The sequence below is a fragment of the Thalia democratica genome, chromosome 1 (assembly GCF_965202585.1).
Source record: "Thalia democratica chromosome 1, ktThaDemo2.hap1.1, whole genome shotgun sequence".
Classification (NCBI taxonomy): Eukaryota; Metazoa; Chordata; class Thaliacea; order Salpida; family Salpidae; genus Thalia; species Thalia democratica.
Window position 1 is genome coordinate 87,144,928 of NC_139165.1, and position 27,564 is coordinate 87,172,491.

Here is a 27,564-nt window from a genome sequence, read left to right on the forward strand (position 1 = left end):
CTTAACTATTGCATAATTGTATACAAATATTCAAAAGTAAATATGTTCTTATCATTAAAGTATTTATAATATCAATATAAGTACAAAATATTTTAACTAACTTCTAATTATACTGACTTAAAATTATAAATTATAATATGGATCTATAGAATCATAAATTAGATTTATGTTCTTTTAGCTTAGTTATTATTATTCGCGCATTTAATAACACGCTTTAACATACTTTTTTGAAGCTTTCAGTTTTATTTAAAGAATAGCTAGTTACATTAGTACTAGCTTATTAATCTATTTTTTAAGTAAGTTGTAGTCTTAATACAAAACGGGAAGTTTTATTCGTTAAAAAAAATAGTTAACTACAAGCGAAAAAAGGAACTAAAAGAACACTTGAATTTTTTAAACTTTTTATACTAAACTAGTACAGTCTTTTTTTGAATGTATACTTAGACTTACTATACTTTTAAAGCTAGAAGCAACAAAAAACAAGAAATTCACAGCAACTAACAACATTAGCTTCTTAATAAGTAAGTGAATCATGCGTGTCACATACACTTGTACAATTCATGTAACAATTTGATTGGTCATAATTTGCGCATGCGTTGTTAAAATTTTTAAAAGAAGTGATCAGAATTTTCATTTTATATGTTTAACTTAAAGGTGTTGCTAATGCTAATAGTATTAAAAGTGTTTAAACTTTAAACAAAATATAAACTAAAGTTAAAGTAATATTACATAGAACGACATACTTAAACATTAATAACATGACACAAGAAAATTTTGTCAGATTAGACATTTGTAAAAATGTACACCTTACTTGAATGTGATATTTTTTAACTGACTTATTATAAATTAAAATATGATTTAAAATTTATAAATAAATTTCAAACGAAAACACTTTTATATATATATATATACATAAATGCTTTAAGGTTTTTCTGTTGTTGTTAACAAATAAAGGTTTGAAAATAATTCGATTCGTATGAGCTCTAATAAATAAAGTTAATAATTTAAAACTAAGTAAATCTTCTATTGTCAGATTTCTAAATTTCAAACTTTAAACTGTTTTTAATATAAAAAAACATAATTTAACTCTCTATTTTAAAATTCATAACAATCACTATCTAAGTTATTATAACTAAAAAAAGTTTAAAAATCTTTTTATTGTTACTCATGTTATTTTTATTAACCCTTATAATTGTATAAAATATATGTGATACTTATAACATTTAGCTAATAGTTTAAAAACATGAAAAACATTTATGGAAAAAGTATATATACTTTACATGTTTTACCTTTCAAGTAAAATGGTTTTAACTTTCTTACAAAGTTAAGATGGTTTATTTGTTTCCTATAACGTTTTTAAAAATAAAATAAAATCATATAAGTTATTGGTTCGCAAAAAAAGAATAAATTTTTGTCATTATAACGAGATATTACGAGTGATTGGATATACATTTATTACTATGCTATAAATTAATAATAGAATTAAATTATATTAAACTGAACTGAATTACTGAACAGGCATATAACATAGAGTATACAAAGCTAATTCATAAGTTAGTCGATGAAGCTGCTGTAGACAGTATATTTAATTGGATGAAAATTTTTTGAAACCTGGGACTAACTTCTATTTTAAAGCTAAAATATCTAGCAGTATAATTAATATTCAATGTTCACCATTTTGCTTTTTAGAGATTGAAGAATTATTTTCTCAATCCGGGAGTTTTGTGTCAAAAAAGCCCTTTAGATATACTCTTTAAACAAAGCAAAGATAAGTCAGATAAATGCATTTAGTACACAATAATCGAAAACTTTTTTTGTACACCAGCCACTAGGTCCTACGACCATCTATTCAAGCATTCTTTCTATTCTATTGTACATTTGCAAATACTTTAAGAAAAAACATTACATAAAACAATATGTTTATTAATTTAATACTTACACATCATAAGAAATGTAACAAAAACGAAACCGATAACAAATATGTTCTTCACATAGCTAGCTAAATTTCTAGCATAAAAATACTGAAACTTACACTATTGTTTATAATTTTGTATATTTATGAGTTCTCGCATAGATCAAATCTTTATTTACTAATACATCTTTGAAAATCAGTTTATTACATTCCATGGTGTAGGAGTACATTTTCAATTTTTAAAATTAATCAATAATCCAAATCGTTAATTATAATTAAGTTTTTACTTATATTCAGTGCTTTAAAATAACTAAACCTATATCCTTTAACTGGTAAAGAAAGGTTAAACAAGAAAAATTGTTTAGTAACACTGTCATATCCTTTAGATTAATTTTCAAAGTAGATGATAATCACGAACAATATTTTTTGCCCACACTTAAAGATAAATTTTCAAGTTTGCTTAAAATTACATTAGACAAAAATGTTTATTTATTTTCATGATCTTCATAAGATTCTACAAGTTTAAATTTTCCGTAGCAAGGATCTTTTTTCTTTTAATCTCAATAAACATCAATATTAAACTCATCCTAATTGCAAAAGCAAATTTCATATAAAACTAAAAGTCGTGAGCTACAAGTTGTTCAATTGATCATCTTGTCTTCAATAAATTTTAAGTATCAATCAAAAATCAAAACAAACATTTAAGGATATAAATTAAATCGATTGTTTAATACTTTAAACTAATTAAATTATACTAAATAAAAAGCAGTTTGTTTTTAAAACAACTTCCAAGCAGTAGTTTATAAAAGTGCAACGAAAGTTTTAGTGTTTATTAGTCTTAGTTATTGTTATTTTTTTCTTGATTTAGTTTTGAATTACTTTTCTATCATTGTTATTTTATAAACTGTATATATATGAAGATTTTTAAATATTTATTTCGGAAAAAAGCTAAACGAAGTTTTTAAATTACAAAAAATAGCTATTTTAAATATTTATTAGGTTTTGATTTAAAATATGTCTTTTTTAAACTTTTTTGAGAGATGTGGCACTTTAAAAATATTATCTAAAGTTTAAAACTTTTAAATTGGATAAAATCGTTTTAAATATTTGTAATTTATTGCTTTTTACAAATTTTTATGAATATCTTTAAACTCTGCACGCAAAATAAAAATAGTTTCAACTATTTTTTAATTTAAAATAACACTTTAAATAGCTTTTATTATAGTAATCACTTAACTTTAGAAGCTTAATTAATTAAGTAGCATCTATATAAATCGGATATTTTTGAACTTTATCAAAAATTTTTTCAATTTATCTACACATAAGAAAAACTAGTTACTAAATGTCAAGTTCTCTTTCTTCCGAACACTTCACATTTTTTATGGACATAAGACAACTTGAATTTTTATAAATTTCGTTATAATTTGAAGTTCAAATACGGTAATTAAAATTATAAATCCTATACAAACTGTTTTTTTATAATAGGTATGTTAATAATTATAAGCAAAATATGGATTTTATTAATTTAGAAATTTCTGTTATTCATAACAACATTGAGAATATTTTTAAAACTGCAATTTTTTTTTATTAAATAAGTGTACTACTAGATTAAAGAAAAGTTACTATATATAATTTGAAAAATTTCCATTGGTTCTTGTCAATTTACTTTCAAAACAATATTTATTGATCCTGTTCTTTTTCTATCTAATATCTAGAATTAAAGTTACGTTTCGTTTGTGAGATTTCAATACAAAACAAACGGTTATTTAGTTAGTTTTTTCGTACAGCGTTAAAAATGATTGTTTGTTTAAATAACTTATACTGAATTTTGGTTTTTATACTACAGAAAATAAATCTAGTTACTTTCATATCAGTTCATCAGTACAAAGTCATTTTAGTTTTACAATAAGACTAACTTTTTGTTTAGTCCATACTTCATAACTCATTTTTCACAAATTACAGATTATTACGTTGTAAATAATTACAATCTAAATCAAATAAAGCAAGACATGCTGATTTTTTTCTCTAAAAAGATACTAGAACTTAGTCGTTTATTTAAATAATCGCATTTTTCTTATTGATGTATAATTAATTTCTTTCTGTTCGAAATATTGTTTACAGAAAAATCTTTAGTTTATATCTTTATTTGGTCTATAACATTTTCCAAAGTCGACGAAAAGTGTCCTCGCGCAAAAATAAGACTTCGTGCAAAGTAACTTTTTCTCTTCTAAACAGATGAGTTATTGACCAAAATAAAAAAGTAAATTATTTTATTACAACTCAAAATTATTTGAATGCGATTTTATACTTAGCCAAAACAAACATAGGGTTTAATTTCATGTTAAACTTTATCTAAAACAATTAAATAAAAGGGTATTAGAAAATTAAACTAAAAAATAAATAAAAACACAAAACTACCTGATTAACCTCTTTAACAATTAAATAAACTTGCTTTTAATCTAGAGTTATTAAGATGCAAATTTATAATACAATAATCTAAGTTACAGTTATTTTTAGAGCTTGCAACCGGATATATATAAAGAAAATTACAAATTGTTAATTGTGTAGCATTTTTAGAATTAATTTTCTTAGCCCGGTTAAAAATTAAAGAATTAATAGTTTTATAGAAAAAGAACTATTCATATACTCTTTAATACACTAAAACAAATTTAATGAAGTATGTGCATTAACTTCCGATAAGTCAAAAAAACTTAGCGAGTAATCATTTTTATCTCACTCTTTTTTTTACATCCGGATTCTTTTAACAGATTATCTATTTCCGTTCTTTTTGAATTTAATTTGTTTTTCATTGTTCTTTTGTTCATTTGTTTTGCAACCGGGCACCTTATGCAAGGAATTCAATAATTTATTTAAATAATTTAAGAAAATACTTTTCAGTATAAAATAAATATATAGCTTAAAATAAAATAATAAAAACAAAAGACATGACATAGTTACACGGCGTATTAACATTGATTTAATTTTTTATAAACAAGTAATTTTGATAATTAACAACTTTAAGTAAATCTTTTGGTAGTAGATAAGATAAATTAAAGAAGTTAAAGTTACAACTAAAATTGCGGCTACAAAATATTAATGTACGACAAAAAAATTGTAGCATATTTGTGTTTAACACTAGTAGAATTTTTATATATAGCAAGCAGTTTAACTTCTAAAATATTTGAAAACTCTAAAGAGGCTAACTTTTTATTTATACGCTAAATTATAAAAAAAAGTAAACCTGTGGATTTTGTTTTTTGATAATTAGTAAGTCAAATTGTACCTGAGTTATAAAAATATTTTGTGATAGTTAACGACATTACTAAAGTACTTAAAGATTTATTAGAACAAAAACCGATTGTATAATAATAAATACAGTTTATTTTAGATCAAAAGAAATTATTAAGCAAAAATAACAGCATATAAAAATCAAAAAATATTTAATAAAACACTACAACAAAGTGTTAATTATTCCACTTGAAATATACTTCTTGTGAAAATTATAAATAATACGTATTAAAACAATAAGAATTAATATTTATTTTTGCTGGACATGACATTAAACTGTTCTGGTGTACGACTCAATAATTAAAAGTCGTTTTTGTACTACAGGTCCTTGAACTAAACTTATCGAGCGTACTTTTTGTCGTTCAATAAACAATAAACAATTAGAGAGTACTCCTAGAGATAATTGCACTATAAAACTATTGTGTACTTTTGCAAAAAAAAGCTTCTGTTTTACTAGAGTTCGATGACTGTTTAAAATATGATAGTATTTTTTATAAAATTATTTTACATCAAGACTATTTTCTAAGATTTAACCCAGGTTTTACTAAATTAGACAGTGTTACTCCTATTATCGTAGTTTAAGCACAAATTATCTACTTCGGTTGAGCATTATTAAAAATGAATAAATACTTTTTTTTATGTTTTTAGTTATATTACAAATGTGTTTTAAATGCAAGGTTTCTAATTGATTAATATGATTTACACTTTTCATACAAGAGTATATGATCATATCATAAGTATAAAATCAGCAGATAACAGTTAATGACAAATAATTACATAGTTTAAAAAGTTTTTTTTTATGGAGTTTATCGTATAGTAAATCAAACTCCAGAAGCTAGTTTCTATACATTACACATTTGTCAGATTTTTTAAATTACAGTAACCTCTCACATCTTTACGCACTAGTGACGTTACGCACTCTCGTTTAGTTACGCATTTTAGAATTCAAAAAAATTCAAACAATAATTTTTTATTTTTTTTTTAATTGCACAAGTTAGGTTTATTGTAAATTTTTAATGTAAAATATGTTTTTAAATACTAATTCACCTCTCTATATCTTTATACTTTGTAAATTTATGTTCCTTGACTAATTAATAAACATTTAGTTATGTCTCAGGATATCAGAAATTTTGTTAGCAATAAGAGATTAATTTAAATTCTGAATTGAAATATGACTGTGTTAAATAATGAAAGTATAATGAAATAATGAGAGTTTGTAAGACAAATAAATAATGAAGTACTCTTGCCCTATTTATGAATAAACACCTAAAACAAAAATTTACTGAAACTTCCTAGGAAAAAGTAGCAGTGATACTTAATAAATATAAAGCTCACACTTAAAACAAATCTCAATCGTTTTTTAGTAAACATATCACTAATTTTCATTTGACGTTTTTTTCTAAATTAGGTTCTTTTTCTGTAACACTTGCTTTGCACAGCAATTTGCTAAGTGAAATAGAATATAAATAATAAGTATCAAATAAGTCAGATATAAGTAAAGATATGGATAAAATCTACTTATTATTAAAAATAGTAAAATTATTCTACAAGTATTATTATTTTATATAAAATTAAATCTTTTTTTTTCTATATGTATAGCTTTATCTTTTGTTTTCATATATATAAATTAAGTAAACAAATTTTTAAAAGTGAGAAAGTCCTCAGTCTGCTTTTAACTAAAAGCAATATCAAAAAATAGCCATTATAGTGAGTTTATTTGGTACCTCTCGTATCTTTACGATCTCTCGTATCTTTACGCACTTTTTCTGTGGACACAATGTGCGTAAATAAGCGAGAGGTTACAGTATTCTAATAGATCTCACTCAATAATAAGTTTTCGTTGCATTCATTATTATTTATTTTATCATTAAATTATTGCAGACAATTAGCAGAATTTTTTTCAAATAATCTTAATTTAATACTTAAGTTTACGGTACATCGACTGGAAACTTCTAATAAATACATTTTTGATTTCATTATTTGAATTTTACCTGGTAACTTGCATTTTTTTAATTAGCAATCTGCAAGATCTTTCAGTGTGTTCCTTTGAAAACGCAAGTTTAAGTGTTTTATTTTGATTAGATAAAAAATGTACCAGTTTACGTTACCTGTAGGAATTTTTTATAACGTATAAAACAAATTTTGTTTGGTCTTCTTTTACTGTCACATAGCGATTAACATATTATGTTTTCTTATCTTAATTCGTTGAATAATCAGAAAAATTTTCTGCGTTTTTTGCTTTTCGGATTTTAAATAACTTGTCACTTGTACTTGTACACAAAATAGGCAATCCTAATGAGTTTAAAGTTGTATATTTTTTTGTAAAGTTACATGATTGTCACGAAAGTTGTACAATTTAACTTCATTTTGTAATTGTTTATGTAAGCGTTGTAAAGTAGTTATTAGAATAATCAATTCGAAACCATTAAAGGATTGTGTTTTTTCTATCGTGAGCGTAAAAGTTTACAACAATTGCAACTCAATCTAGCATTCGAAATTTATTTATAGAAGAAAAAACTTAGTAAAACCTTAATTAAAAATTTTGAAAAGTTAGAAAGATTTAGCTAAATTAAAGCAAACTACTTGCACTTATTTTCCACTAAATTGCAATTCTACTTACGCATTTTTAAGCAATGTCAACTATGGTAGTTTTAGCTACCACTGTAATATATAAAAAGCAATTAAAAAAAAAAAAGTAAAAAATTAAAAGTATTTTAAAGCTAAAATTGAGTCTTAACACCATATTTATTTTTACCACTTTTATACAGATTAGAAAAAAGTTCATAAGGTTCTTTGCTAAAATTTTTGACTGTATTTGCTTTTTATAATTCACAGTTTTTAGCCGATGATGCCATTAAAGAAGCATAATAAAGTTAATGTTTTGACTGTTTTTCCTTCAGTGACATTACTAGAATCAAATCTGGCGATTTAGTAAGTATTCCATAAGGTGCTCCTTTTTATTTGTATATAATTCTACAGCACAATTATAAAACAATAGAAAAAGTTGCTATAATACTAAATATAATAAAAGCTAGTTGCTTTATTTATCTTAATAAGTATTTATAAAGATTATATTTTTTTATATTAAAAAAAACTGTTTACGTTTAAACATGATTTAAAGCTTTCTTTGTTTAAAGAGAAAACTTTGATATTAACATCTAATTCATATACTGCATATTTGGCTTAGAAAAATTAGAAAAGTCGAAATTAATAAAAAGTTACTCTAACCAACTATTTTGTTTATGCTTTTCAAAACTAAATACAGTTAAATATTAAAATAAGTATAATATAAATAATCAGTTAATTTGACATATTTTAAAGTTTGTTGTCTTTATTTTGTTTATTGAACTAACCATTACAACTCTTTTTCAAATATTTAATTTTTTAGTGTATAATTTTGAATCTGTTTTATCGGAAGGTACTATAGAAAATACTCCATCATAAGAAATAATACTCAACACTAATTAATAAATCTTCCTTTTAGTTTTTTGAAATAGATGATTTTTTTATATCTTCAAACTCTAATACTTATGTATTTAATAGAAACCCTAATAAAAAAAATATGTTTTAAGTTTTGTATCTTAGTGCGAAAAAACTTTAGTTACTAGTAGTTCTTAGTATTAATAAGAAAAAATCTAAAATACATAGTTACTCTATTTCGAACTTAATTTTAGTCTTGCTGCATTGTTTACAATTTTACATTAATATTTATATAGTCCCTAACACCTAGTTTTGGCATTAAGTTGCATATGTTTATAAACCAAATTTGTCATAGTTACTTTTCGGAACAAGGGTTTGTTTTGATTTATATGCACTAGCAAATTAATAAATCAAATGTACAAAATGATGTAATATTATTAAAAATACTTTAAACAAATATTGTAAAAACTTTTTCTTTAGTGGCAACAAATCCATTAGTAATATTAAAAATTGATACCTCAAGTTTGTATTTAGGACTTAATCAAAGTTTTAGAAAGTCTTTCAATATGGTTAAGTAAGATGAAGAAAGAAAGAAACATGTGAACGCTCACACTAAGGTCAGTGGATTGGTGTGGAAAAAGACCTTTCGGTTATCGAGCTGCACACCATTTACTTGTAACTAATTCTTTGAGCTAATTTTAAGACAATAATGAAAAAATAAAAACAAAAACTTAAAAAGTAACTGTATATACAATTTTTTTTTTTTAATTTTTAAAATGGTAAGCACCCTTTTTTACCCCATTACTGCCAATATTGACCATGGAAACCATAGTCTACCATTGGCTCCACACCGTCTCCTCCCCTAGATTTCTATTTTTATGATCATGTACATTCACATTTTTCTTGTTTTAATAATTGATAGAATTTGTTTAAACTACTTAAAATAAAATCACTCCTAACAATAAACAGCTAAATTAAAAAAACAAAATAATAAAACTTAACAAATTTTCTTGTAAATAAATAAAAAAAGAGATTTAGTTTGCATCAAGCTCCAGCGTTTAATTTACAAAAATTTACAACTTTTACAAATACAAAAAATCTTGTAAAGTAACTGTCAACAAAAAAGTGTAATGATTGTTTAGATAGTAGTTTTTATACTAGACAAATACAGGTGTGATTTTAAGGTAAAATCATGGTTTATTGAACATAAATTGGCTTCAATATACTTGGTCCTAGGACCTGGTGAACAAAAAGACTTTTGGTTATTGAGTCACACACCACATATACCTTTTTACATCTTGTCCAGAAAAAAATCTTCAGAAAGTTGTTAAGTTTCTAAAACATTAGTTCGAACAATAAAACACAAACAGGTTCATGTTTTTTTTTGAAGGTAGTAAAACATCAGAAGTAACTCTTCCCTCTTTAATGGTATAAGTTTTCTGAAGGTCAAGCAAGTGAGTTTGAGCTCATCACGTGTTATTCCACCTGCCCTATCTTTAAATTTACAAAGAAAAAAGTTACCTTTTAACTGAAAATGAAACTAAATTTGTCTATGTAATAGATTTTTTTTTAACTAACTGAAATAAAAGACTAATCATAACCCTTTATTGAAAAAGCCTCTGGTGCCACATCATTTGGCAAACACTCACAAAGTTAAAATCTCAATACTAAAAACCACTAAGTGTGAGAAAATCATTAAGCTCAAATCCCCAAGTAAGTATTTTCCCACGGTACAACAAAAAACACATCAACAATCCAATCATGTGATCACTGCAACCAGTGTGAACTCACAATCAGCTGTTGCAAACTCAAACAAACCAATATCTAATTTGTAGTATTTAGATTTATAAAACAAACTAATATAAAGAAATTCTGCAAGTAAAAACAAAATACTATATGTATTGAAAAAAAAAACTTTATATATATATGTCACCACTAAAATCAATAAAATAATAGAAGTTTTACAAATTTGTTAGTATTGACTTGGTACAAAACTCAAAAAAAAAAAAAGTAGGTTAAAAATTAAATAAATAAATAAACTAAAATTAAAAAAAAAAAAGAATTTAATTTATACTTTTACCTCTAATTTCTGAAAAAAAAGGAATAAATTGAATGAACTATCTTAGATCTAACACAATAACCAAATTGAAACAAATAAAATAATTTAACAATAAACAAAATTTATTTCAATTATTTATAACAATCACTCTTTCATTACCAGGACATTCACAAAATAAAGACCCACACATCACAATCTGATGCCCAAATAACATAAATCAAATTTCAACTCAAACAAATCATACATGTAGAAGCACTCTAGATCTACTTCTTGTAGTTATTCAACAAATAGTTTTTATATCTAAACTTAAAACAACTTTTTTCAAGTTATTATAAGTTTCAGGTTCACTAGACCAAAACTTGGGACCCAAATACCTAAAGCAGTTTAGGCCAAGTCGCGTTCATGGTTTTTCAATTATAAAATTCATTTTATTTGAAAATCTTGTATTGTGTGAGTGAACAGAGCTAGCAAGTGTAAATATATTGTGTTCTACATCAAACCCTGTTATAGTATTACACATCAACTTACAAATTTGCAATTTATACACATCCTTTAGTTTTAGCACACCAGTTTTTTTTTAAACAAAGGGTTTGTTGTGGTCAAGGCAGGCACAAGACAAACATACTTGATCACTCTTTTTTGCATACAAACAATTGGTTTTAAGTAACGGTCAGCAGCACCACCCCAAAGAGTTATACAATATTGGATATGCGGATAAAACAACTATAATATACCATTTTAAGTGTAAATGTTTCCAAATAATATCTTAATTTTCACAAAATATAACAACTCCTAGACAATTACGAATTCAGAGAACTCAAATGTTTCTTCCAATTCAGCTTATCATCCAAAACCATACCCAAGTATTTTATACTATCACTCTGCTCTATAAGAAAACCATTATCCTTAACAGTAACAACATGTCTGCAAAACTTAATCTTTTTTATAAGTAATTGTTTCTGTTAGAGTACTTATGGTAATGGTCTATACCAGGGTTTCATAAAGTAGGCCACTACAGAAATTTAGAGGATTATAAGCAGCAAAATGGCTAAAGGGGGGCAATTACTAGTAAAGGGGTCAAAAGAGGGCCATGAGGCCATATATTGAAACTTAAACTATATATTCTGGAAGTGATAGTAAAGAAAAAAAAAAAGGTCTTAAGTGCAGGTCTTTAAAAAATTTTGTCAGAGGGGGCCATGATTTTTCAAATTTCTTTAAAGGGGGCCTTATGTAAAAAAAATGGAAACCCTGCCAATACATTGAAAAACAAATACAGGTATTTTTAAAAGGTTGAATTCAGATGATTGTAAAGTTTAAAAAATATAAGTTAAAACAACAAAAACAAACAGGTTCATGACTGTACTATGTACATTGAAATCATTTCTGCAAAATTTAAAGTGTGTGTGTTAGAGTGCTATGTCTAGTCTGATTTCCCTAGTGAAAATAAAAACGTGCTAATTAATTGAAATATCACCACCAGTATAAAAAATAATCAAACTATTAGTGTTTATACATAATGAAATAATTAAGTTAATAAATTTAAAATTAAATTGTCAACTCTAATTTTTGAGTTAAAACCACATTATAAAAAAGATAAGCTATCTCAACCTTACTAGTGTGCTTAGGTATCTTTGTATAATAAATGTTGGCCATTTAATCTGGATTCCTGGAATAATCTGGAATTTAAATATTTAGACAAAAAACAGAAATTTGAAAGATTTTGAAAAAAAAATATAAAACATAAATAAAATAAAATTTAAGATAAAATATTAAAAAAACATAAATAGAGATAATTAAGCTAAGAAGAAATTTAAGAATTTAGTAGCCACCCTGAAACTAAAAAAATATTTTACTTGTAACAACAAATCAATTAAATTGTTAATGGCTTTATTTTTGTTTTTTATTGGTTTAACATTATTAGTTTTAATGTATCTCGAAATTTATTGTGGACATTGAAGATCAAGTAATTAAAATTAAAAAAAGTAAATGAAACAAACAAACTGCTTAATGTAAAGTAACTTATTGTCCAAGCTCTAAATTCAGCTTTCTTTTTTTCAAAATCATTACTGAAGACTACAGTTAAAAATAAGTTGAGGACATAGGAAAAAATTGTATGCAAAATCTCTAAAACTATTTTGGAATAATTCTTGAAGTTAAAAATGTTTTTCTTGAAAAATATAAATTTCATTCAGTTTGCAATAATCTCAAAGCGTTTGATTTTTTTCTGCAGTACAAAATCAATCAAGTATTTTTAAATCTGTAGTTATTTAGCCATTTACAAGTAACATTTAGTAGTCTAAAATGAAACAAAAACAGTGTATTCTTAATAATAGAAAGCTTTGTGTGAAATCACTTGAGAAAAACACCAAAATCAAACATTTACCTGGATTAAAGAAATGTTAATTCTTTGAAGAACTTTTATTAAATGTAGTTAAAAGTTAATTTACAAAATGAATGGAATACAATTTGATAAAAAAAAGCATATTTGAGTGTGATAAACAAAAAGTTAATCATGAACACACAAACATACTTATTTGTTTCTTATTGACACATATTTTATGAAAGTAATTTTATACATGTTAAATAGTCTAACAGAATTACTTCATGTTTATCTTTTTATATAAATAGTACATAAGTTTAATATTTCAAATATTTTTTCTTTTCAAAATATATTTCACTTTAAAGGGCTCCTCCTGTCCAAAAATAGATGAGGAGCCCTACAGGATGAAACACTGTTTTTAAATTTTTTTTGAAACATTAAAATCAAATGTGTATGATTTATTTCCAGTTGAGAGCTGTAATTTTTGCTTCTAAAATAAACTAAAACTATAAACAGTTCCTAAATAAAAGACTACTTATTTTAAAAAAGTAGGTTTTAGAAAAAAACTGTTGATCAAGGTAATAAAATAACTACTTATTTTGTTGGTTGAAGCTGTTGTGTTATTAAAATTGTTTCCTTAGTTGCCTTAGCATGTGTTTTTATATACCCTCTACTCATACAGAAATATTTAACATACTAATGGATAATGAGACTAACATTTTAACAACAATTCAAGAAGAACCGCATGATGACCTTTCACACAACATAAACAGTTCAAACGATGAACCAAGCTCATCAAGCTTCCAGGATTTTGTTGATGAAGGTAAGAGTTATGTTTGCACTATTAATCAATAAGCTAGCATTTGAGTCAAAGATAGTTTATTTTCAAATGGAATTTTAATAACACTTTGTCAGTAATTAATGCATTCATTTTCTTAGATTTTTAATACATTGGAAAACAAGTACATCATTGGCATACAAGATATAAACACTGTAAATAAATAAACATTTAACCTTAATGAATTATTATGTGATTAAAGTTTAAAAAAATGTGTTTACTGTGAAAAATAGAATGCAACTCTTAGTACAGGATGCTTCAGATGAGGACTAATTGAATATGCATAAAGGGTCAATTTTGCACAAATAACACTTTTGCATAATAACAAAAAAATCAAATAAAAATTACTGACCAAGGGTAAATGTTAGAGCAAATATGATATTTAAAAAAAAATACTGACCAAGAGTAAAGGTGGGGGGTAATAGTGGTAGTAAAAAAACAAAAAGAAAATGGAAATAAATAAACAACAAAAAAAGTTATACAAAAAATAAAAACTGACCAAGGGTAAGGGGTGACAGTGATAGTCAAGAAAATAAAAAAACTAATAAAAAAAAGAAGAAAAATAAAAAATACAGACCAAAGGTAAGGATTAGAGATTACAGTGATAATAAAAATTAGAAAACTCAATTAAAAGCTTCAACATTTGCAAAAGTTTCTTTGTGTAAAAAGTGACAGCTGTACAAAAGTATCCCTTTGTGCGTTTTGGACTCTACCTGTTTTGTATATATTAAATTTTTATTTTATTTTTTTAACAGCTCTGCTATTGATTACCAAAAGAACATTCTAAAATCCTTATTTTTTTGAAAATTGGCAAAGAAGTTTATCTATTAACAAATTAATATATAATCGTAGATATGAGTTATAATAGAATTAATTTTTTAACAGCTTTTGACTGTCAATGGGAGGACGATGACCTGCTTGACCTCTCATGTGTGAAGTCTGAACCTCAGAAATATTCAGACGGAAGACTGAAGTCGCCAATTTGCATATCAACCATTGCCGAGCAGTTCACTTCTACTTACATCAGCCCGCAAACAAAAAGCATGAGGGTTAGTTTTGACTTAAGTCATTGAGATAAACACCAAGTAGAAAGATGTAATGTTTGAAAACTTTGGTTGCTTGATAGACTATTAAGATGTATTATTAAAATATAGCAATGTACTAAAAAACATACTAAGATAACTGTAGGTAAAAAATTAATACAATTTAGTTATACTTATTGAAGAGAGTCTTGTTTTAAATTATCAAGAATAACTAAAAAATTAAGTATTAAAGATAACGTTTGGATAATGTAAAATGTTTTATGTAAAATTTAAAACCTGTTAAAATATTTAATATTAGTTTTGCTATAAGTGTTCAAAAAAGATAACTAGGGGTAGGGAGTACAGCACATTTTTTTGTCATATTGTATTATTCATTCAAGTCATTATGGATTGGATGTGTTTTTGGTTATTAAAAAGAATCTGAAACGAAAAAAAATTCAAAAATAAACAACTGCTGCCCAAAAAACTAATTTCAACTTAATTATAATGTCATTTAATAAAATGAATTTCTTAAATTTAAAGAATAAAATTGCACTAATTTTAATAAAATTACATGTACTTTCTATAATATATAAGTCTAGATCAATTACTCTTTCTAATTTTATTATATTTTCTAATTTATGATTCTAATTTCAACCCAAAAATCACATACTTTTCGATTTTCAACTTGAACAGTAATAAAATCACTTATACATGTTCTAGACTTATAATTTTTGTCTTAATAAAAACTTATAATTAATGACATATTTTTAAAGATATATTAACTGCTTTTGATGTATTATGACGTCGTAATCACCCTATTGTGCAAAATTTGTCTGTAAAATGTAGGGGAAGAAAGTACAGCACATTTTTTTGGTCAAATTGTAATATTCAAATAAGTACACATTTTTGGATGTGTTTTTGCTTATTTATAAAGAATTTTAAATAGAAATTATAATTTTGCAAAATAAAAAAGTTGCTGCCCAAAAAACTGATTTCATCCCCAAAAATCACATATTGTTTATTTTTTACTTCAACAGTAATAAAATTAATTTATACATTTCCTAGACTTACAATTTATATCTTAAATGAAAGCTTTTAATTATAGGCATAAATTAAAGACATTTCAACTGCTTTTGTTGTATTATGACGTCATTATTACACTAAATATACAAATTTTGTTTATAAAATTGTACTTTTTTATCTATATAAAAAGCAAATTCTTGTACCGTTTTACTTCTAGATTTTTGATTTAGAATATAAAGTGTGTTAAGTCAGCTAGGCAGAAAGATATTACTGATGTAATGTCATTTCAATTGCATGTTGATATATATATATATATAAGATACATTTTAAATCACTTTTCGTTATTAGAAAATATGATTATTGAGAGCAGCTGCCTAAGAGTGATAGATCTAGACTTATATATCATAGAAAGTGCATGTAGTTTATTAAAATTTTGTGCAATTTCATTCTTTAAATTTAAGAATTTTATTTTATAAAATGACATTATAATTAAGTTTATAAAGTATTGGACATATAAATAAGTTAAAATTAGTTTATAGTTTGTTTAATTGTTTTAATTCTTAATTTTAAATTTTTTTATCAAATCTTTTTTAATTTTAAATTTATAGCAGTTAGTTTTTATTGTACTTATTATATGAAATGCTCCCAATAATCATAATTTCTGATAAAGAATTATATTGAATAAGAAAGTGATTTAAAATGTTATATATATATAAATATTTATCAACATGCAATTGAAATGACATTACATCAGTAATATCTTTCTGCATAGCTGACTTGAGACATTTTATATTCTAAATAAAAAAACTAAAGTTAAACGGCAGAAGAATTTGCTTTTTATTTTACAAAAAAAAGTACAATTTTACAGACAAATTTGCATATTTATTGTAATTATTGTAGAAGTATTTACCTAGTTTTAGTTATCTTTTGTGTTACAGACTTTATCATTCTTGTAATTAGGTTGTGAATAAACTCAACCAAGAAAGATATATTTATTTATGATAAAGTCAAGCTGAATTGAATCAACAATGCCTGTGATTAAATGCCCTCTTGAGAGTTGCACATATGAAACACTAGACGTCAATGCTTCTGTAGTTGCCTCTTTGCTTATCATTCACAACAATGTACGCATTAATGCAAATTCTTCAAAACCAAAGCTTCCAAAGATGGACTCGAATAGGGACAGACTGCAACGAAGAGGGTTGGAACATATTTGTACAAAAGTGGACTATCTTTAAAGATAGCATGGAGATGACAGATGTGGAAAAACGTCGTCAACTGTACCAGTGCTGTGAGGAAGATTTAGGCGATGCTATTCTGAAGGGACATAAAGATGTAGTAAATTTAAGTGAGCAAGAGCTTTTAAGGATGATCAAGCAGCTTGCAGTTATTCCTGTTTCAGTTGTTGTACGACGATCAGACTTTTTTAGTGCAAGACAGGATTTGACTGAAAACACTAGATCATTTGCTGCCCGTTTAAAGGGAAAAGCCAGTACATGCTTGTACACATGTAAATGCCCAAAGGATGGCTGTAATCAAATGATAGATTTTACAGACATAATCCTAAAAGATGTCATGGTAACAGGTTTAGCCGATGAGGATATCCGTAAAGAGGTGCTAGGATGGGAAAATCTAGATGAGAAAAATGTCAATGAGACAATCGGTTTTATTGAAGGCACGTGATGCAATGACAAAACCCGCTGTTACAGCATCAGATTTCTCATACAAATCCTCAAAGAAAACCACACAAAAACCAAGTGGTAAAGTAACTTGTGACACATGTAATAAATTAACTGATAAATTTGTTTGGAGCAGTAAAAATATGAGGTATATTGAGTGTTCTGCCTGTAAAAAATGCTGGCTAAAGTCCTGTAAAAAAATTAATCAAAGTCACCAAAATTATGCTGATGAGTCAAATGCACTTCTTGTTGGTGGATTGTACACACCAAATGTGCGCAAATCCTTAAAGAAAACCACACAAAAACCAAGTGGTATAACAACTTGTAGCATATGTAATAAATCAACTGATAAATTTGTTTGGAGCAGTAAAAATATGAGGTATATTGAGTGTCTTGCCTGTAAAAAATGCTGGATAAAGTCCCGTAAAAAAGTTTATCAAAATCATCAAAATTATGCTGATAAGTCAAATGCACTTCTAGTTGGTGGTTTGTATGCACAAAACTTTGATGGCCTTTGCAGCCGAGGTCGTAGAAAAAATATGTTCGAGCGGAAAAACGCGAAGAAGAAAAAGGAGGTACAGGGACAGAAAAACGTACTTTTACACACTGGATCGCGAAAAAATTTAAAGAAGTCATTACCTTACGTCAGAAAGAGTGTTATGACCTACAATAACCCGCAGATCTTAAAAATGTGGCGTGACGTTTTGAATAAAAAGGAAGAATCTCTCAGTATTTGTTTTGTTAAGTCTCTGGAAAATATAAGTGAGAAAACAAAATCGTTGCCACCACTGAATTGTGGTGATCATGTCGTGACACTAAATCGAACAGGTAATTTTCGTAGCAAGTGGGGGAATAGTGGAGTGGTTGTGGAAGTGAAGGACTGCCATCAATGTGTTGTCAAAGTTGATGGATCAGGTCGCTTAAATGCTCAAAATCGTAAGTTTCTGAGAAGATTTACCCCTCCTGTTTGCATATCTCTAAGTAGTATCCCTTATCTGAGAAAGGCAAACATACCACTGTAAAAGTTTGTCTTTTCTGTAACGTTGAGAAAAAGATGTCAAGAAAAGTTTTAACGTTCTATGCTTTTATAGAAGGAAGATTCCGTGTAAGACTTGACGATGCTTTTCAAAAGCTTCGTGCCACCGGGGTTTCTGATATTCATTTATTGTCAAGTTGGAATGTTCACTGTAAATTAATGTTTTATGGTCTAATGAATGAGTTTCAGTCCAATGGTGACGTCCTAAAGTTTGTAGTTGACTTTGCAGCAGACTAGTCTAACAGCCATCTGTTCAAAGTGATCTTGGATGAGGACGCAGAGATTGACTTTCAAAAATTCGAACTGTTTGGTATAGAGTATTTGGAAAATAAGTGTAGCAGTATTTCGTCAGTGTTCAATGCTATCAGTAATGTACCTTCTACTTTGTTTAAAGTCGAAAATATGATAAAGATTTTTATCAGCAAATGAAGTTAAGTTTCAAGATGATTAGATGAATGACGTGTGGTTTCGTTCTTCAAAGCTGAAAAGTTCGAATCGGTGAAGCAATTAAGTTTTTAAATGCTTGTATTCAGCAACTGTGTGAAGAAAAGTTCAGATTAAGTCTGAACAAGTTTCAATCAACTGCTTTTGTTACAGTTTGTTTGTTTAAGTTGTAGTTTGTTTTAACAAATCATTTATTAGTGAACTAAGTTAATCGTAATTTTTGAAATGTTTTTGTCTTTTTGAGTTTAATTTCGTTGAATTTTAGACCTGAAAAATGCGTTTAAGTTGTAACAAAGTGTTTAAAAAAAAATTTGTTTTGCTAGGTAAATTTGCCGTTTTATCTCCTTAGTTAAAATCTGGGGGGAGATGTAGAAGTACTTACCTAGTTTTAGTTATGTTTTGTGTTACAGACTTTATCATTCTTGTAATTAGTTTGTGAATAAACTCAACCAAGAAAGATATATTTATTTAATTATGATGTCATAATACAACAAAAGCAGTTGAAATGTCTATAATTTATGCTTATAATTATAAGCTTTCAATTAAGATATAAGTTGTAAGTCTTGGATATGTATAAGTAATTTTATTACTGTTGAAGTCAAAAAACCAAAAAGTATGTGATTTTTGGGGATGAAAACGGTTTTTTGGCAGTGACTTTTTTTTGCAAAATTATAAATTTTTTTTAGATTCTTTATAAGTAAGCAAAAACACATCCAAATCATATGTACTTATTTGAATATTACAATGTGAGCAAAAAAATGTGTTGTACTTTCTACCCCTACATTTTACAGACAAATTTTGCACACTTAGTGTGATTATGACGTCATAATACGGGACACATTCAAAATCCACCCGCAATCAAAATCCACCCAGTCAAATTTGAGAACCGCTGACCGAACAAGGGTAAGGGTTAGGGTTAACAGTGATAGTGAAAAATAAATATAAAATAAATTCAAAAAAAATATAAAGTAAATTAGTAATTAAAGAAAATGTAAAAAAATCAGGTAGATATTGAACGCGGGTGGATTATTATAGTAGACCCTCATCAAAATAGTAGACTACATCAAAATCACAGGGTTGCAACAAGGTCAAGAAATGAGGAAAAGTCAGGAAAAAATATAAAAAATGACAAAAGTCAGGAAAAAATGGGGGTTTTTGAAAAAGAGTCAGGAAATTTTACAAAAAAAAAATCAGATTTGTCAATTTAAATTTACAAAATTCCTTATTTTCTGAAGCCTTCAAATGGTAGAAAATTAATTAGAAATCCTTTAAACCTAGACTAGAATTGCAAAATTTTCCTAGAAATTTACAAAATTATTTAATTTTCGACTCGCCTGGTATAAATTAATAAACTATCTTTTATGAAACTCCAAAGTTTTTCTATTAGTTAGCAAAATTGGAGGTAAAAATAAATGAGTGCAAAAATAAAAGAAATAAAGCCCACAAATTTTGGATATATTTAGAGAAAAGATTCTCTTTGACAAGAGACAGCAGATGAGAACGATTTAAATAAAATGAGGCAAATGGTTTTACCTTCCAAGAAAATGAAGCGGGATGCAGACCAGTTGTAAGAAACCATATCTTCATTAGATGAAGAGGTTAAATGTGCTAATATAGAAACGGAGAAAATAAGGAATAAAACAGTGAATGCTTAAGTTCTTTATTGTTTTAAGGTTTAAAGGGTATAGTGGGAGGTCCACCTTGGTTTTTACATATTGATCTTATTCTATAGAGTTTTATCTAAGCTATCAGAAATTTTTAACCGGTTGAAAAATTGCTAAGTAATTTCCAAGATATGAGCAATTAAAGTTTGTGACCTCAATAGGTTCCTAATAGAAGGAGCAAACTAAAAACGCGAAAAAAGTCCATTTCACTATAAATCTATCTCCTCCTTCACTTTTTAAGCAATCTTCTTCAAGTTCTCACAGAAAGTTTATTATTAAATTTTAAAAAGATTAGCTGCAGGATTTTTTTTAATTTTGAAAAAATAAAAATAAAAAAAAACACCTATTTTTTTTCGTTATTTTAATCTAAAGTTTTTATTTTTTAATATTTTTAAAATTCCAACATTCAAAGTCTTCTAAACTATAAAAGGAACGTTTCCTGAAAGTTTGATTAGCTCAAAAAATGAAGGAGAAGATAGATTTTTAGTGATTTTTTAAATTTTGGAGAAAATTAAACACAAAAAATTTGTGGTCCATACATTTGTATCAGAAATTTTTTATAAAAATTACAATATCTCAAAAGTTAAATAATATTTTTTAAATCTATAAAAACTAGCTTGTAGGTTGTACTTCAAGCTTTGTTATTTTTCAATCCAATGTTATTTTTACTAAAAAAAAAATGTCGGACCCCTATGCCCTTATAAAAAAACTTTTATCAGACAAGTGAATTGACCAGACTAAATCAACAAATTTTGAAAACAAATAGAAACAAAGAACCATTAAAGTTTCTACTTTTTCAAGAAGAAACAACAAAACTGTGATTTTTAGATAGCAAATGTAAAAGTTAAACGTTTTTACTTTAAAAATTTAATAAATATAAAAAGTCTTTAATGATTTTTTTGCCAACATAAAAATAAAATACTAAAAGTTAAGTCTGTATATTTCAAATTATAATTTTAAAGCAACTAATCAAAAATTGTTTTCAAGTATAAACCAAATGTGGATGGATTTAAAAACTGGTCTTTGTTTTCGTTTACCAACACAAACATTACTACCTTAAGTTAAGCAGTATTAATATTTTACAAATGACAAATAATCTTGCCAGGTACCGAATGCAAACGCTCGCACAACCAACCACCAGCACTCAACAACAGTAGACGATCTGCCGCGAGTCGACCAGTTCGTAACAAGGATCAATTCTCCGGATTCGGGATCGACCGAGCACAGGAGCGCCGACTCCCAACTAAACTCTTCTTCTTGCGGAGATCTGGAGTGGGAGGACGAGAACGAGATCAAGCATCAGAAAGCTCCTCACGTTTCCGCCAAGAGGTGAATTAGAAACGTTTTAAACAAATTAAATTTATATTTGTTTGATAAGTATTGTAAATAACTATGCCTTGGGGTAAGTTAAAACATAAATAATATTCTCGTCAAATCCTAGTTTAACAAAAATCTTGAACATGAAGAAAACATGAATACTTGTTTTGTTATAAATTTGTATAAATTTATTTTATGGTAGTTAAATTACATTTAAGTAAGTTTATCTTTGTAAAAAGTGGTGAGAAGTCTTTATATAGTAAAAAGACAGGAAGTTTTGAGCAAAATTTAAAATAAGTTTATGATTGTTAAAAGCTAGACTAAACAATAACACATAAAACTTTTAAAATATGATTTTTGTATGTAGAAAAATTTAGTTGTAGCTTATTTATTATTATAAATGTATATATTAGATATGGGTATTTATATTTATACTTGATTTCAATTTAGATTTCTCATTGTTACTAAAATATTTAAACTCAAGGAGTTAGTGATACAAAAGTTCTTGCTTTATTTATAAAAATGTTATAAATAATATGAAAGTTAAAAATATTTTTTTAGCATCCCTCGGTTCTTTGATTATTTTGAGTGTTTGATTTGTTAAGCCTTTACAAAGCATACTTACTTAAGTGCAAAATAATATTAAAGTATCTTGTATACTAAATTATTGAATAGCTAACTGTACCCTTATGTGTTGTAATAACTTAATATGGTTTTAACTGTACTTATTAAGTTGCTCGTAACAAATAAGTTATTATTTGATATTAATCAAAGTATATATAAGGCATAATTTGTATATATGAGATTTGTATCTATAGATAAATGTGTACATTAATTATCACAAGTATGACTGTGCATTCTAGACTAGAGTACCCAGGATTTTTCTTTATTGTTTATTTTTTTTTTTTCAAAGCTCATTTAAGTTTTTCTTCTTATAAGATTTGTTGCCGTAGACAAAGCTGCTTACTTTTATTTATGAAGTACCCATAATTTTGTTATATATTTTAATTAGTAAATGTAACTTAAAAAAATATCGTGATAAACTATTTTTCAAGTTAAATTACAACATAAGTTTGTATTTTGTAAATTATATATCAATTATTCAGGGCACCCGTATCACCTGAACATTGGAGAACTGTAACTATAAACGGACAAAATTACAAACTAGACATGGATGCCGTACAGCCTTACAGGTTTATATTTATTATAATGTAATAGTCAGTGTAGTCACATATTTTTATCAACCGCATTTACATTTTTATAAGAAGTATTTTAGTCATCATCTGTAAAAAAAAAAACTTGTATGTAGCTTATTGTTTTCAATAAAAGTTTGATTATGAATCATTAATTAGTACTAGAATAAACTGTGTATACTCACAAAACTATATCAATGTTACTCACAGACAAATACTGTCGCACGGTGGGTATCACGGAGACGGGTTGTGCGCGATCGTCGTGTTTTCAGCTTGCTATTTGCCCAAGAATAAAACTAAAAATATCAGGTAATTGATAAATTTTAATTTGTGTATTGTATGGTTTAGGTGCAATTATTTTCAGCATGTTAGTTGCCTAAAACACAACTAAAACTGGCAGATACATACTAGATGTTAAATAAATATTTCTGAACTGAATAGAAATAAACTTAGAGTAGTGCATAAACAAAAAAAAATGTTATAACTGTAAATTAATTAATAATACCTAAAACCTTTTTATTATAACTATATTTTTTTTTACATCGTTTTTATAGATAACCAAATACATAACTCACCTGTTTTATTTTCCAGGTACATACTGGACAACTTGTTTCTGTACATAGTCAGCACTTTGGATTTGCTAGTGGCACATGAGTACTTGATAGTCTTCTTTGCCTCAGGTTTAGTATGTTTGTTATTTTTAAGTAATATTTATGATACATTTAGCAGTACCATGAATACTTAATTATATTCTTTGCATCAGGTTTTGTTTGTTTTACTATCACCATTGTAAAAAAGTACTAAAAATGTTTTTATGTACAACTTTCATAAAAAAATAAACAAAAAATTTGCGAACCTAAGGTTCAGGTTCTAACATTTTTTTTAATTCAAGAAATAAAACTCTTATTCAGGGTTGCCACTCGGTCAGAAAAAGTCAGGAAATCAGAAAAAGTCTGGAAAACTTAAAAAAAATGACAAAAGTCAGGAAAAAATGGGTGGTTTTGAAAAAAAGTCAGAAATTTTAATAAAATTTTAAAACAAGTCAGATTTTGTGAGTTTAAATTTACAAAATTCCTTGTTTTCCAAAGCCTTCAAATGGTAAAAATTAATTAAAAGTCCTTTAAAGTCAGAAAAAAAATCTAAAATTTTCCTAGAAATTTACAAAAAAAATTTAATTTTATTTTCAATGCCTTCACCTGGTATAAATTAGTAAAATATCCTTTATAAAACTGCAAATATTTTCTATTAACATATTAAACAAGTACCCTACTTGAACAAGCAGATTTTGTAAGCTTTTTAGTATTGATGATCTGTAGAAAGGACACTTCCATAGTGAAACTGTGATATATACACAAAAGTTTATCTAGCATAATTTTAGAATCAAAAGTTTTTTGTTTAAATAATTGAGTTCTTTATAACTAAGCAGTTAGTTTAGTATTTTATGTAACAAGTTAATGTGTATACTTTACCTCTTTATAATTTTTTCAAAGTTGTTTAAATCTATAAATTAAGTTATAAGTTATATGCCAAGATTAAGTTTACTTATTGTTTGTATTTTTTGTAGAGTAACTTAAGTTTTTAAAGTAAATAAGAGTATATTTATTTCTTACAAATAAGAGATAATAAATGATAAGAGGAAATTTTTTATACAACAGATATATAGTTTACTTTTTTATGTCTTTTTTTTACAGTTACTTAACTGTATTCTTTTTTAATTGATTTTTAATTTATGGAAATTATAGTAAATAGTTTTGGTAGTATTTTATCTAACTAAGAGAACAATTTATATAAGTAAAACTGATTTAGAAAAGTCAGGAAAATTTTGGTAAAAAGTCAGGAAAGTTTTCTCAGCTTGATCAGTGGCAACCATGCTTTTTGCTCGTAATAAAATTTACCAATGTTATTCAACTGTATTTTTGAAGTTTTAAAAATTGTAAAATATATAAGTTTTGTACTATTTTGATATTTACTGAAATGTAAAAAGCTTATTTATATAAAGATGTGCAAATTAAATATTTTATTTACAACCAGGTTTCGGTGACAAAAAAAATTCGACCTATATAAGTAAAATAAAATAGTAAGCTGCTTACTATTTTACTATTATATATGCAGTTTACTAATTTATTTTACTTAAAGAGGTCGAAATGTTTTTGTCACTGAAACCTGGTTGTAAATAAAATATTTAATTTGGGCATATGTACTATTTTTAACGAATTTTAAACAAATAATATCTGCGTGGGGTAAAAGTTGACACAGACAGTTGAACATATTGTGAAAGACACAAGTGTTCTTTTTTTTAACAATATTTTTTTCAGGCTGCAACGCGGAAAACCGGCCTCCGTACTCGTGGCTGAAGAAATGCTACAAGCTGCTGAGCAGGCGGCTCCGAAAGAGCCTGCAGCAGTTCATCATCGTCCACCCGTCGTTCCAAGCCAGGCTGATGATCAACTTCCTCAAGCCGTTCCTGTCGTCCAAGTTCAACAGGAAACTGAAATTTGCCGGCTCGCTGCACCAGCTAGCGGATAAAATTCCCGTGGACGACATACAGATACCGGAGAGGGTGCAGCAGCACGACGTCAAGCTGGTCAACAGAAAGTGCGAGAAGGTCACCGGGCACAAGGCGTTGTGAAAGTTGTGCTGAAAAAAAATGTTTCAATTGGCCTTCATGTGTAAAAAGCGTTTCATGTGTTATTTTTTAAGTAGTATGATTTTTTAAATGTTTAAACAATTTGTTTTCAAACAAAACTTTCAATTCTGGGTAGTAATGGTCACAAGGCCATGTAATACTGAAAAAGAATATCTTGTTGGTAGGTTCAATTGGTTTTCATGTGTAAAAAGCAATTTGTTTTTTTTTTGTTTTTAGTATGAATTTTTAAATGTTTAAATAGTTTGTTTTTAAACAAAACTTTCTCAATATTGGGTAATAACTTGTTACAGGACACAAGGCGTTGTGATACTGAAATATGATATTTTGTTGGTGGTTTCAATTGGTCTTTATGTGTGAAAAGCTATTTGATTTTTAAAATGTTTACATAGATTTTTTAAACAAAACTGTCTTAATTTTGGGTAATAACTAGTTGGACACAAAGCTATGTGAGAATAATTGTCTGAAACAGGATATGTTGTTGGTAGTTTCTATTGATCTCATGTGCAAAAAGCTATGTTATTTTTTTTAACTAGTATGGTTTTTTAAATGTTTAAAAAGTGCAAAAAGCATTTTTTAAAATTTAGCATGATTTTTTAAATGTTTAAATAGTTTTTTTTTAAACAAAACTTTCAATTCTGGGTAGTAATTTGCAATTGGTTTACATGTGCAAAAAGCTATGTGAGTTTTTCTAAATTGTATGATTTTTTAAATATTAAAATTACTTGTTTTTAAAAAAAGTGACTCGATTCTGGGTAATGACTTGTTACTGGACACAAAGCCATATGAGAATGATTGTCTGAAAAAATTTATTAATTGTCTGGTTTTTATTGTTAAAACTGTGTTAGTACTATTAAAAATCGTATAAACTTTTTTGTAATAGTACTAATTGAACTTTCAAATGTCTGATTTTTAAATTGAGGTCTGTTCAGTGCCTTCATAATGATATTTCTAATTTCACTACCTTATAATTCAAATGTATTTTAGATTGAAATTTGCATAGTTTTTGTCAGCTTTAATTATTGAAGTTGTTAAATTTTTTTAAGATCTAATTAATTTTTATACTTGTGTGTTTGATACTGTTTTAAACCAGTTTAAACTAAGTAAAAGCTACAAAATTTACTTGATGTATAATTTGAACACCTTACTTTTCATTTACTGCTTGCGATATAACCTTGAAATAATTAAAGCTAAAAGTAGTGAGGCATTGTTCAAACTTATACTATACATTTTGTTACGATCTTTTGTTTTCATCCTTAAAATTTTTGTTTTTTAAAGTATCAACTTGAGTTTTGAATTTAGTGTGGTTAGTTTTTCAAATCATATTTTTTTCAGTTGATAACTCAAGTGCAGTTCATTAAAAGTTGTTTATTATTTAAATTTATTTAGATGGTGAAATACTTAATTATGCTTCAAAGTTTTACTTTAATTTATAATTTAGTAGACAATCATTTTTGTTAAAAATCATTTTGGTAGTTCAAGTTTTACTAACAAGTTAAATAAATTAAATACAACTTTAAAGAGAATAACATAAATTAAAAATCTGTACAAGAATTAATTTTCTTTAAATTGAACAAGTTTTTTAAAATATAGTTTTATTTTGATTTTTTTATTAGAAAGGGCATTAATTTATAAAATTTTTGCTAGTAATAAGAATAAGCATCCTTAACCAAGTATTTTAAAATTGTTTTTTCTTTAAAAA

At 26.3% G+C, this 27,564-nt stretch overlaps 1 protein-coding gene across 1 annotated transcript; it reads left to right on the forward strand.

Moving 5' to 3' along the window:
• The first annotated feature begins 13,686 nt into the window (after positions 1-13,686).
• LOC145831982 (BCL2/adenovirus E1B 19 kDa protein-interacting protein 2-like) lies at positions 13,687-27,109 on the forward strand. The gene is made up of 7 exons (XM_082939341.1): positions 13,687-13,822; positions 14,723-14,886; positions 21,814-22,037; positions 23,132-23,218; positions 23,429-23,527; positions 23,810-23,898; positions 25,534-27,109. Exons 1-7 carry the CDS (start codon positions 13,699-13,701, stop codon positions 25,845-25,847), a joined length of 1,101 nt encoding a protein of 366 aa, XP_082795467.1. The 5' UTR covers positions 13,687-13,698; the 3' UTR covers positions 25,848-27,109.
• Positions 27,110-27,564: the final 455 nt, after the last annotated feature.

Excerpts from the sequence above, each read along its gene's own strand:
- LOC145831982 (XM_082939341.1), top strand. The coding sequence starts at position 13,699 with ATGGATAATGAGACTAACATTTTAACAACAATTCAAGAAGAACCGCAT. Across the intron at positions 14,887-21,813 it reads CGCAAACAAAAAGCATGAGG|GTACCGAATGCAAACGCTCG; the intron begins GTTAGTTTTGAC and ends TAATCTTGCCAG. Across the intron at positions 23,219-23,428 it reads GATGCCGTACAGCCTTACAG|ACAAATACTGTCGCACGGTG; the intron begins GTTTATATTTAT and ends TGTTACTCACAG.